We start from the raw sequence: 13,662 nt of genomic DNA on the forward strand, positions 1-13,662 counted from the left end.
GCGGGGCTCAAACTCACGGACCGCGAGATCGTGACCTGGCTGAAGTCGGACGCTTAACCGACTGCGCCACCCAGGCGCCCCTCACTTTTGTTTTAAATGGAATGGCAGGCAGCTGAATTGAATTGTTAATTCCTTGGTTTTTGCTAGTTTATTCCAAGCTTTGGATAATTTACTCAGAATAGTCACTTCAGTCTTCTGTAATATTACATTAGTCTTCTAGTTGGGTTCATAGTGGTTCTGATGTCTCAGTTGTTTGACATTGGTTCAAAATTTACAATTTATTTTTATAAGAACTGGATTATAATTGATAGATTGTACAGTTTCCCTTTGTCTAGTACCAGAGGTATAGTTGAACTCTCTCACCATTTCTAACATGATGTTTTCCAAGTTTGACTATGAAGTGCTATGAACTCCCTACTCCAATTGCCTTAGGTGCCCCTGAGAACCTAGAGTTCCATGAGATTGGAGGATCCTATTTCAACAGTGCTGGAATTCTGTAAGAGAAAGTGTTTTTTTATGGGTCTGTCAGGACTCGTTTGGTTTCTGGGGGTTTTGTTGTGAGGATTGAATGAGATAATGTGTGTATAGTGCCAGGCACATTTTTGCTGCTTAATCAAATAATGATTCATGTAAATGCTTTTTCAACTGTGTATCATGCATCTAGTCTGTCCAGAAAGCTCTGATTATCCTTCAGATACTGACATTAGGAGGATTCCAGTCCTTAAATATTACTAAGGGCTCAACTGAACTATTCACTGCTGTTCTTTAAGCTTTTGAGGTTATGGCTCTTTTGTATCACCTGTCTTAACTGTCTCTGCCAGATATGATGCTCACAGGCAACACCATGTCTTATTTTGGGGTGATCGTCTCTGTTGTGATTTCCATGTCTTGTATCTGGTCCACTACCTAAAACTAGAGCATCTTCATCTTCAGTTCCTTTCAGATAACCTACCACAGACAAGGTATATATGTTAGTTATGTTAGCTTCCTGGCCAGTTGAGTCATTTGAAATTGGAGTGCCCAGGAAAATTGGTCTCCTGTGTTTTGATTTCTTTCTGTTTCTTAGTGTAGGGTATTCACAATCAACTATTATACCTATTTTTAATTGATGTATAGTACAGAAGAATGCACCCATCATGAATGTACAGTTCCATGTGTTAGCACAAAGGTCCAATCCCGCAGAAGTCACCTTGTGATCCCTTACAGCCACCACCTCCCAGAGGTAACTACTATCCTCTCTTTTGACATTATGGATTTTGTCTCTCCCTTTATAAAAATTTTATATATAAATGAAATCACACAATTTATCTTTATTTGTGATTGGGTTTGCTCTGCATTGAGGGATCCATGATGACATGTGGCTGTAGTTCATTTGTTGTCATTGTGTGTAATATCTTAAGTATACCACAGTTCTGTAGTTAAAGCACAGTTGGATTGTGTAATGTTTTTGGCTAATAACAAAGAATACTGGTTTGAGCTTCCTTGAACATGTCTGTTGGTGTACCTGTGGACACATAATTTGTTAGATAAAATACCATAAGTGAAATTGTTGCGTCAGTAGGGTAAGCATAGGTTCAGCTTCTACTTCAAAATATTTTTCCAAAACATACCAATTTATGTTTCTACCTGTAATGTATGTGGATTCCACATCCTCTACAACACTTTCCTGGCCTTTTGAGTCGAATCATCCTGTGAATGTATCACTGGTTTTAATTTGAAGTTACTTGATTGTTAATTAATTAGGATAAGTACCTTTTCCTGTGTGTTAGCCATTTAGCTTTTATTTTGTGAGTTCTCGTTTTAGTCTCTTGATAATTTTTTAATTGGGTTTTGACTTGTTGATTTGTACACGTCCTGTATGAAGTCTGGATTCAAGCTCTCTTGATTGTTGGTGTTTTAGGTATTTTCTCTCTGTTGCTTATCTGATAATGATAGTTCAATTTATTTTGCCTTTTCTTTTTTAGTGTTTATTTTTGAGAGACAGGGACAGAGTATGAGTAGGGGAGGGGCGTAGAGAGAGGGAGACACAGAATCTGAAACAGGCTCCAGGCTCAGAGCTGTCAGCACAGAGCCCGCCGCAGGGCTTGAACCCACGACCGTGGGATCGTGACCCAAGCTGAAGTCTGGTGCTTAACCATCTGAGCCAGCCAGGCACCCCTGCCTTTTTTTTTTAATGGTTACATCTTTTTGGGTACCACTTAGGAAATCTTTTACAGTTGTACCAGAACTTTATTGACTTCTCTTGTTGGTACTATTTTATTGCACGATAGTGTTTAAAAAAAATTTTTTTTTTAACGTTTACTTATTTTTGAGACAGGGAGAGACAGAGCATGAACACGGGAGGGTCAGAGAGAGGGAGACACAGAATATGAAGCAGGCTCCAGGCTCTGAGCTGTCAGCACAGAGCCCGACGCAGGGCTAGAACTCACAGACCGCGAGATCATGACCTGAGCCGAAGTTGGCCGCTTAACCGACTGAACCACCCAGGCACCCCTGCACTATAGTGTTTAATTTGCATGTGGTCATAGTACATGCTTGGTTTAACTTGAAATATGTTGACTTGCTTTATGGCAGAGTATATGGTCTAATTTTATAAATTTACTTAAAAAGGATGTATATTCTGCATTTGTTGAGTGCAGTGTTCTATATGTTACAGTTAGGTCATTTGTTAATTATGTTCATATCTTTTTAACTTTTTTTTTTTTTTTTGGCCTGTTCTCTATCAGTTACTGAGGTAAATGTGCTGAGATCTTATTGTACTACTTTTGGATTTGTCTGTTTTTCTTTTATACTTTTAAAGCTTTATCTTGTGAGTTTAACACTTCAGCATGTTGAAATGACCTAGTTGCTTTTGTATTAAAGCCTGTTTTGTTGATTAGAATAGCCTCAGTAACTTTCTTTGGTTACACCCATTCTTTGTATTTTTTCTTTACAGTTTTGGTATATCACTTTTAAGCAACGTGAAGTTGTTTAAAAAACATTTTTTTTTAATATTTATTTATTTTGGGGAGACAGAGATGGAGTGCAAGCAGGGGAGGGGCAGATAGAGACACACACAGACACACACAGAATCCGCAACAGGCTCCTGGGTCTGAGCTGCAGCACAGAGCCCGACGCAGGGCTCAAACCCACAAAGGGCGGGATCATGACCTGAGCTGAAGTCTGACGCTCAACTGACTGAGCCACCCACGTGTCCCAACATGAAGTTGTTTTTAAATCCAGTCTGGTTGTCTTTTTAACATACTGTCTGTTAATGTAATTGCTGCTAAATTTGGTTTACATTTACCACTATACTGTTTGATTTTTATTTTTCCTGTTTGTTTTATACTGTTTTTTCAATTTTGTTTTGTATTATTTCATTTATCCCCTTTATTAGGTTGGTAGATGTAAGCCTTTTTTACTATTCTTCTAGTAGTTATTCTAGAGATTATTTTATGCATTTTAATTTATAAAATGTCTAAATTGTTAAGTACTTGTACTTCTTCCCAGTTAGTGCAAGGACCTTAGAACAGTTGAGCTCCATTTAACGCACCTCTGGACTAGACTTGACTTTCTTATAACACAAGGCTGTATTATTAGTGCTTTATACAACCAATTTTCATTTTGATTTACTGGTGTATATATCCTTTCCAATTTTTATTCCTTCATTTAGGATCATTTTCTTCTGTCTGAGGAACACATTAACATTTCCTGTAGTCTGTGTATGCCAGGTAACAAAATCTGTTTTTGTGTGTCTGAAAATGTTTTATTTTGAGGGATTTTTTTTTTTTTTTTACTGTATGTAAAGTTTTAGGCCTGTTCTAGTTTTCTTTTCTAAATTTTTAATTTTTTTAATTATGGGTGATTTCAAGTCAAAGGAGTAGATACAACAATAAGTTACACCTTCAGGAATCCTGTACTCAGCTTTGACTGTTGATCTTAAAGGCAGTCTTACTTTCCCTTAAGGTACCCCCCTCTTCCTCATCATTTTGATGCCTCTCTCATGTATTATATTATTTCATCCCTTAATATTTCAGCATGTATCTCTAAAAAATAAGGAGCCTTTTTAAAAGACATCAATACATTATCCTGCCTTACCAATGAATAATTCCTTAATTTAATCAGTTCAAAATTTCCCTGTTGTCACAAAATGATTTTTTAGCATAATGATAGCATGAATTTATTATATTTTTTTACTTTTTTCAAAAAATTTTATCTTTTAGAGCAGTTTTATATTGAGTGGAAAGTAAAGGTTCCATAACCCCTGCTCCCCCTCACCCCCACACTCCATAGTAGTACATTTGTTACAATTTATGGACCTCAACTGACACATACCACCTAAAGTCTGTACTTTAAGATTCACTCTTGGTGTTTTTACATTCTGTGGGTTTTGACAAATGTGTAATGACAGGTACTCTGCCTATTCATCTTCCTTTCCTAACCCCTAGCAACCACTGATCGTCATAATTTTGCCTTTTCTGGAATGTCGTATTGTTGGAATTATACAGTATGTGGCCTCTTCAGATTGGCTGTTTTGACTTGCTAATATGCATTTAAGTTTCCTTCATGTCTTTTCATGATTTTATAAATACATATCTATTTAGCACTGAAGAACATTCCATTGTTTGGATATCCCACAGTTTATTTATTCACCTGAAGAGTATCTTGGTTGTTCCTGAGTTTTGACAGTAATGAATAAAACTATAAACATCTTTTTGCAGGTTTTTTGTGTGGACATAAGGTTGCAGCTTTTATCATTTGTCAATACTTCTTAGCTTCTGATTTTCTCCTTTTGTGTGGACATAAGTTTTTAACTTCCTTGAGTAAATACCAGGGAGCACAATTGCTGGATCAAATGGTAAGAGTATTGTTTGGCTTTATAAGAAGCTGCCAAACTGTCTTCCAAAGTGACTAAACCAAATGGTACATCATCAGCATGAATGAGTTCCTGTTCTACATCCTTGCTTGCAATAAGAGTATGGTGCGATCTCCTTGTTTTATATTTTAGTTCCCTAATAGCACATGATGTGGAATATCTTTCACAGGCTTGTTTGCATTTTGTATTATCATCTTTGGTGAGGTATCAAAGTCTTTTGCCCCCTTTTTTTTTAATTGGGGTATTTTAATTGGTATGTTGAGTTTTAGTTCTTCATATATTTTGGATAACAGTCCTTTATCTGATGGATCTTTTGCAGATAATTTTTGTCAGTCTGGTTTGTTTTCTCATTTGCTTAAAAAGACTTCTTGGGGGGGGGCGCATGGGTGGCTAAGTCGGTTAAGCGTCTGACTCTTGATTTCAGCTCAGGTCATGATCTTCTGGTTCATGAGTTTCAGCCCCACGTCTGGCTCTGACCTTGACAGTGTGGAACCTGCTTGAGATTCTCTCTCTGCCTTTCCCCAGCTTATGCTGTCTTTCTCTCTCCCTCCCTCCCTCTCCCACTCCCTCTCTCTTCCTCCCCCTCTCCCTTTCTCCCCCCTCCCTCCCCCTCTCCCTCCCTCTCCCTACCTCTCCCTCCCAAAATAAAGAGATTTCTTTCTGAAGTGGGATGTGGGTAAGGCTCATACGTTGCAAGGGACTGATAAATTGCTTGTTTTTGTTGTTTTCTTTTCCTGCCTTGTTGTTTTGTTGTTTCTTTCTTTTCCTGCCTTGTTGCCTCGACTGGGACTTTCAATACTATGTTGAGTAGAGTAGGGGTGATTGAGTGTTGAGTAGAGTAGTGGTGATTGTGGGGGTAGTGGTGATTCGGGGCAGGGGGGGACATCCTTGCTTTGTTCCTGATCTTAGTGGGAAAGCATTCAGTTGTTCACTAAGTGGTTCCCTTTTATTCCTTTTTTTTTTTTTTTTTTTATTTTTTAAAATGTTTTTAAATTTATTTTTGAGAGAGAGAGAGACAAAGCATGAGCGGGGGAGGGGCAGAGAGCGAGGAGACACAGAATCTGAACCAGGCTCCAGGCTCTGAGCTGTCAACACAGAGCCCAGGACGGAGCTTGAACCCACGAACCGCGAGATCATGACCTGAGCTGAAGTCGGACGCTTAACCGACTGAGCCACCCAGGAACCCCTCCAGGTTTTTTTTTTTATTACCCAATTTATGGTCTATCTTGGTGAGTGTTCCTTGTGCACTTAAAATTTCATCTACAGGTTTTTCTTTGCTTTTTCCTCCTTAGCAACTTATTTGTTGAGGACTTTTTGCATGTGTGTGTGGTTGTATCCTTTTGATGACATTTAATATGTTTCTTTGTCTACATTTTGGGGAGCATCTGTTATACCTAGAGCAGGCAGTGGTCCTTACACTTAAGTGTACATCAGAATCATCTGGGAAGTTTGTTAGATTATAGATTGCTGAGCCCCATCCCTGGGGTTTCTGATTTGGTTAATATGGGGTGGGGACTGAGAATGTGCATTTCCACCAAGTTAACCTAGTATTAGTGAATGCTGCTCATCTGCGGACAGAACTTTGAGAACTATAGCCCTGGTGCAGTTTTGCGACCTTGTCATTAGTGACATTTTGAATTGGATAGTTCTTTGTTGTTGGTGCTGCCCTGGGCATTGTAGCGTGTTTAGCAGCATGTCTGGTCTCTACCCACCAGGCGCCAGTGGTACTGACCCTTATTGTGACAAGCAGAATTGTCTTCAGACTTTGTCAAATGTGTCCCAGGGTTGATAGGGACACTCACCCCCATTGGGTACCACTGCTATAGGGTAACTGGGAAGAACTCTTATGTCCGTATCTGTAAGTTTTTTTCTTTTATAATAGTTAGATTCTCCTTGGAGACACTATAATATTATAGTCTTCCTGCCTGATGGTGAAGGCCCCCCTCCCTGCATTGTCTCATCGATGTGAAGTGAAGGGGGAAAGACTGAGCATGTAGTATGTGTGCTTTTAATCTTCATTTTAGTGTGTACTCCTGCTTTCAGTGTGCCTTGTGCGTTCTTTAGTCCAAGGACTTTGTTCCCTTTCTAGAGAGGAAGAAAATCCTCCAGTCTTTTGTTGGGCTTGAGAAAGCAATTGCTTGCTTAGAGTATGTGTCTTGTTTCTGAGGCTTTGAAGTAATCATCATTGTTTTAAGCCTTAGGCATCTCTCACTTCATTACCCCCTGCCCTCAGCTTCTGGGGGTACCAGTATTGGTCTTCTGGGAATTCTACATATGCTGGGGACTGATCTAGCTATTAGCTTTCTGCATTGCCAGTTCAGGGTTCAGTTCTCTTGGGTCTGCAAAATTAATTGACCCAGGTGCCCAGCTGATGTCCAGCTTTAAAATTGTCTTCCATTTGAGACTAAAAGGTCTCAATTTGTTCTGTCATCTCTTTTTGCTAATCCTATCTCTGAAAGAGATTTGTGTCTGGACTACATAAAGAATTTTTGCAACTCCTTAATAAAAAGACAAGTCAGTTTCAAAAAGGGCAAAGAATTTGGATAGTTCTTTAAAGAAAATATATAAGTAAGCACATGAACAGATATTCAGTGTCATTAGCTATCAGGAGAGTGCCAGTCAACACCACTAGGATGGCTATAATTAAAAAGTCAGGTAATAAATATTGGTGAGGATGTGGAGAGATTGAATCCTTATACACTACTGGTGGGAATGTACAATGGCACAGCCACTTAGGATAACACTCTGGTAGTTCCTCAAATGGTTAAGACAAAGAGTTACCATATGACCTGGTAATGCTACATCTAGGTATATACTCAAGAGAAATGCAAACCTATGTCCACACAAAAACTTGTATATAAATGTTCATAGCAGCGTTATTTTATAAGAGCCCAAAGGTGGAAACAACTCAAATGCCCATCATTGGATGAATGAATAAACAAAACATCATATATCCATACAATGGAATATTATTTGGCTGTAAAAAGTAATGAAATATTGATACATGCTACAACATGAATGAACCTTGAAAACATTATGCTAGGTAAAAGAAGCCAGTTACAAAGACCACATATTATATAATTGCATTTATGTGAAATGTCAAGAATAGAGAAATCTATAGAAAGTAGATTAGTGGTTTCCTAAGGGTTGCAGTGATGAGGGAATAGAGAGGTGATACCTAAAGCGTACTGGTTTCTTTTAGAGAAGATGAAAATGTTCTAAAATTGTGTGATGATTGCACATATCTGTAAATATACTCAAAACCACTGAACTGTACACCTTAAATGGACAAATTGTATGATATGTGAGTTATACCTCCTTAAAGCATTGGAAAATCCTTTACTATTTTAGTGGGGATTTGACAGAATGTAAATATAGATGTATTTTTTTAGTCTGGCACCTTACCTTCAGATCCTAAAATATGCCAAAATGCTATATAATTATAGGTTAGACAAACTTTCAGAATGACATTGGAAGGATATTAAAGATTCTGAAAAGGTAAGATTTTCTTCAAGGTTAAGAAACACAAGTCTAAATTAATCTCATTTTACATATAAAATAGATTATTGTTTAGCTGGGTAGATTGGTCCTTGAAGTCAGACTTAGGTTTGAATCCTAACCTGGCAGTTAATTAGCCAAGTCATGAGAGGAGAGGGCCATATTAGAACCTTAACCTCTCTTTGTTTCAGTATCTGAAATAGGATTAAAAACCATCTATCTCAGAGTTATTGAGGATTAAAAAAGCTAGAGCAGTAGTAGCTACTATTTATTGACCCGTCAGTGTGCCTGATACTTGCATTTTATGTACATTTTTATTCAGTCCTTAGAAAACCACATGTTCTGCTCATTGTATTGTTATTATTTCTAGTAGCTACCAAAGGGAGAAATGAGATGTCAGTAATAGGAGAATGGTTAAATTGTTAATTGGCCAAATTATTGATATGGTGTTTTAACAAAGATTTTTTAGTTATTTGGAAATTGCTTATTGTAGATAAAAGGATTAAAGGTCATATATTTTCAAATGAAGGAGAGTTCAGATGGAAAAGCTCCAAAATATTTACTGCAGCATAATTTTGCATTATCTTTATGAATTAAAAAAAAAAAACCAGTTGCTTACACTGAATGTTGTAACTTGATTATGGAAAATTTCATTCATACACAAAGGTAGAGTGTGATACGAACTTCTCATTTTCTTTTTTTTTCCTTTTTTTTTTTTTTAATTTTTTTTTCAACGTTTATTTATTTTTGGAACAGAGAGAGACAGAGCATGAACGGGGGAGGGGCAGAGAGAGAGGGAGACACAGAATCAGAAACAGGCTCCAGTCTCCGAGCCATCATCCCAGAGCCTGACGTGGGGCTCAAACTCATGGACCGCAAGATCGTGACCTGGCTGAAGTCGGACGCTTAACCGACTGCGCCACCCAGGCGCCCCCGAACTTCTCATTTTCAACAATGATGGACATACAGCCTATCTTGTTTTATTTATATCCCTGTACGCTTTCCCTTCCCTGCCTTCTGCAAGATCTTATAAAATCTCAGAAATTATCTAACGTGGGGGTGCCTGGGTGGCTCAGTCGGTTGAGTGGCCGACTTTGGCTCAGGTCATGATCTCACCATGGCTCATGAGTTTGAGTCCCACGTCTGGCTCTGTGCTGTCCGTGCAGAGTCAGCTTCGGATTCTCTTGCCCCTCTCTGCCTCTCCTCTGCTCATGCTCTCTGTCTCTCAAAAATAAATAAAACATTTAAAAAAGTTATTTAATGCATCGTCCCACTCATGACAACCAAAAATACCCCTTATATTTCTAAAACTTCCCTTGGTGATAGTGCCATCATCTGTTGAGACCCACTTTTGTAGGGTATTGGGGTAGAGTGGTTTAAAATGTAATTATTTTCCAAATTTGGAGTGATTCCCTGAGGTAGTCTGTTCATGTAAATTCCTTGGCCTACTCACATGTCCTGATTTGGACAATGGAGTAAAGCCTAAGCACACAGGTGATTTTTATAAAAATATGAGAAAAGACTGATCTAACAGTAAATAAGGGTGTTTTTTTATGGTATGAAGATCTTTTTTCTGTGTTTGCATGTTATTCTTGTCCCTGGAAATCCTTTCTTCAGGTTTTCTTGGCTACTTCCAAATCTCTTTATTCATTGGAAACCTTTCTTTAACTGCCCTTGTGCTTCCTCTCTCTCTGTACTTTGTGGTTTATTTGACTAACGCTGTGGAACTGTTTTCGTTCAGGGAAAGACTTTTGCTCTGTATCTTTGCCATATGGATAATACTTTGTGTGTGTGTGTGTGTGGATAATATTTCTTGTTAATAAATGTTGAATGAAAAAGTTGGGGAAGAAAGTAAGTATGGGATGCCAAGAATATGACGGTGGCTCTATATGTATTCAACTAGAATGGAGCAGGACTGGAGATGGACATTTGAGGCATAGATTATTGTAAACTGGGTAACAGCTATGTGTGGCTTGAACTACATTTAGTACCACTGATACAGAGAGAACAAGGATATTGGGAAGAAATGAACTGTTAGGACTTAGCAGAAAGTTCAATATAGGATATGTGTACTTACAGTAGAACCTTGGTGTTAGAGGTGAGTGAAATGTTAATACTCATTTCCCACTAGGATCAAGATACTGACAGAGAAAAGATGTATCTTTGTATCATTTGAATTACTGCCATATCTGTAGTAGGGGCCTTTTTGAGGTACCAGTAGTTACTAGACTGGGTGGTGCTATGCAAACACCTGTAATAATATTCACTTTGTTTTTTTATTTTACTTAGTTCAAGGAAGAAATCTCTAAACGTTTCAAATCACATACTGACCAACTTGTGTTGATATTTGCTGGAAAAATTTTAAAAGATCAAGATACTTTGAGTCAGCATGGAATTCATGATGGTCTTACTGTTCACCTTGTCATCAAAACGCAAAACAGGTATGTTTTTAGAAGACACGGAGCTTTAAACTGAAAAAATGTTTATACGGTTAACCCTTGAATAATGCAGGTATTAGGGCCAGCAACTCTTAGGCAGTCAAAAATCAGACTATACTTTTTGACTCCCCCAAAACTTTAATAGCTTACTGGAAGCCTTACTGGTAACATCAGCAGTTGATTAACACATGTTTTGTATGTTATACGTGTCATGTACTTCTTTCATACTATACTATAAGCTAGAGAAAAAAAAAATACATTTATAATACTGTTTTGCCTTTATTGGAAAAACCCCAAGTATAATAAGACCTATATAGTTCAGACCCATGTTGTTCAAGAATCAGTTGTATTTCTTTTTAAAAAATAGCCAGTCTTTAAATGGCTTTCTCTGCCATTACTATTCAAATAGTTTAAAATTCATTTATTTGCTGCTATTGGTAACAAATTAAAGAAGAAAAAAATGAGTGTGATTCAATAATGCTGATGCTTACACATTTGATATTTTAGGGACTTCCTCAGTATTCAGTCATATCTAAATTATATGAATTATAGGACAAATTATGTTTTTAGCTATGCTTTTTGTTTTAAGGGAGATTTTTGGACAAGTTCAGGGGTGTCTCATCTCCTTGGCAAACCACAAATGAGTAGCCATATTTCACTATCAGTTTTTAAGAGACCTTTTTACTGTGTATCACTAAGAAAAAATATTGCCAAAATCAATCTGTTGGTTTTCTTTTCACTTGAAATTTTTATATTTAGTGAAGGAGCTCTTTCAGACTTGTTTGGATATGGTAGTTTATCAATATCACTCTTCTGCGTACATACTGAAAAAATATACGTGAGATAAATTGGTTAAATTCTTCCTAACACTATCACATTGAGTGATTCTTTTGAATCACATTTTGACTTCATAAGCATTCAGGTTTTTGCACATGTGATGAAACTCTGTACTGTGTGGAGTTTGTGGTACAGCATTTCATAAAAGATGGCTACAGTATTTTCTCCAGGAATTTCTTCCAAACTACTGATGCCCATTCTGCAAATTTTTATGCTAGATTTCCACCCCCCACCCCCCCATAGCAAATATTTGCTTCACTGATACAAAATTCATTCCTTCTTTTCCTGTTTCTGTGCTTTTCTGTGTACACAGTAACTTCACTAGTACCATTTAATGGTGAAATCTTTCTGAAGACACTTTATGTGGTATTAAATACAGCATGTCTGGTATAATCATTCATTTGAAGTCCTACAGAATACATATGTGCAGGCATGGCAATTGATGACTGGTTGTCAGCAATTGTAGGACAGATTTTGATTTCAGAAGCGTTATAATGAAAAAAATGTACATCTTAGAATCAATGAAAGAAGCAGTGAGTGTGATTCAGGACTCTTAACTGGTATCACATGGAAGAGGTTTCCTATAAAGTATCTTTATTTTTTTACCTGAAGATAATATTAAGTAATTATATCCATACAAGTTATTACTGGTATTGATTTTTCAGCCTGTTGTTGGTGAGGTCTCTTTATTTCTTTTAACAATTTTAAGAGGCTGAGTAGAACTGCCCCTCCCCCCACCTCCTCAAGAACTTAGAAGAAGGTACATAAAAAGTTGCTTATGGGGGTGTCTGGGTGGCTCAGTAGGTTAAGCATCCGGCTCTTGGCTTCGCTCAGGTCATGACTTTGAGGTTCATCGGGCTGACAGGGCAGAGCCTGCTTGGGATAGTCTTTCTCTGCCCCTCCCCCTCTGCCTCTCCCCTCCCCGTGCTGGCTGGCTGTCTCTCTCTCTCTCAAAATAAATAAATAAACTTTAAAAAGGTGCTTATGTAGTCAAGCTTTGTGGTGTGACTGGTCGTTGATTTCTCTTCTGTGAGGTGACCTATCTCCATATCTTACATTATCATGATTGAAAGTAATGAAATACTTAGGTGCATATATACTGGAGGAGAAGGGGCAGTTGAAGGGTAGTTTAAATTGTATTAGGTTTTACTATGTTTCATTATAGTTCTTAATGCTGTTATCTCAGGGTATTTACCTTGTAATTTGAATTGGTCTGAAAACTTACACTTTTATTTCTGAGAATTCTGGAATTTCAGAGATTGTTTTAAAAATAATTAGCTCCACTGTATACACCATGATATGATTACTTTTCCTAGGCCTCAGGATCATTCAGCTCAACAAACAAATACCAGTGGAAGCAATGTTACCACGTCATCAGCTCCTACGACTAACTCCACATCTGGTTCTGCCACTAGCAACCCTTTTGGTTTAGGTAAGTGTCTTTAGTTATTTTATAGGGATAGGGAAAAAAAAACTCCTTTTCACCAAGGGTAATTTTGGATAAAATAGAATGAAACATTAAATCATTTCCACAACAATGACTATAACTTCTATAACTTACTTCTTTAATTGTGGGTATTAAAAAAGTAGTTAGGAATACAGATACGCTTGGATAGCTTACGTTTGCATTTAACAAATGGTAAATAAGTGACTTTTTTTTTTTAAAATAATGAAAGTGATGTAGTGTATGTGTACCTGATCTGCCACATAGTTGAATCTGAGGAAGATTAGCTAATTGTTGATCATAAGCTAACCCCCTGAATATAATTTTCTTATTTGTAAAGTGAAGGACTCAGACTGCATCTGTGTCTTGAACACACAGAGGAGGGCTGGGGCCTGGGAGTAAGTAAGTGGGTTGGCTAAGGAGCTCCTGCATCAGCCAAAACCGTTTTTTCTTTCTTTCTTTCTTTCTTTCTTTCTTTCTTTCTTTCTTTCTTTCTTTCTTTCTTTCTTTCCTTCCTTCCTTCCTTCCTTCCTTCCTTCCTTCTCTTCTCTTCTCTTCTCTTCTCTTCTCTTCTCTTCTCTTCTCTTCTC

At 37.6% G+C, this 13,662-nt stretch overlaps 1 protein-coding gene across 2 annotated transcripts in view; it reads left to right on the forward strand.

Annotated features, from left to right (window-relative positions):
* The window catches only part of UBQLN1 (ubiquilin 1), a 45,206-nt gene that overhangs the window by 12,761 nt on the left and 18,783 nt on the right, over positions 1-13,662 (forward strand). For both annotated transcript variants that reach the window (XM_040450312.1, XM_040450311.1), the window contains exons 2-3: positions 10,643-10,794; positions 12,945-13,060. In XM_040450312.1, the coding sequence (XP_040306246.1) occupies positions 10,643-10,794; positions 12,945-13,060 (268 nt within the window). The remainder of the gene's footprint in view (positions 1-10,642; positions 10,795-12,944; positions 13,061-13,662) is intronic.

This window comes from Herpailurus yagouaroundi, unplaced genomic scaffold, assembly GCF_014898765.1.
Source record: "Herpailurus yagouaroundi ecotype Mexico unplaced genomic scaffold, PumYag 201, whole genome shotgun sequence".
Taxonomy (NCBI): domain Eukaryota; kingdom Metazoa; phylum Chordata; class Mammalia; order Carnivora; family Felidae; genus Herpailurus; species Herpailurus yagouaroundi.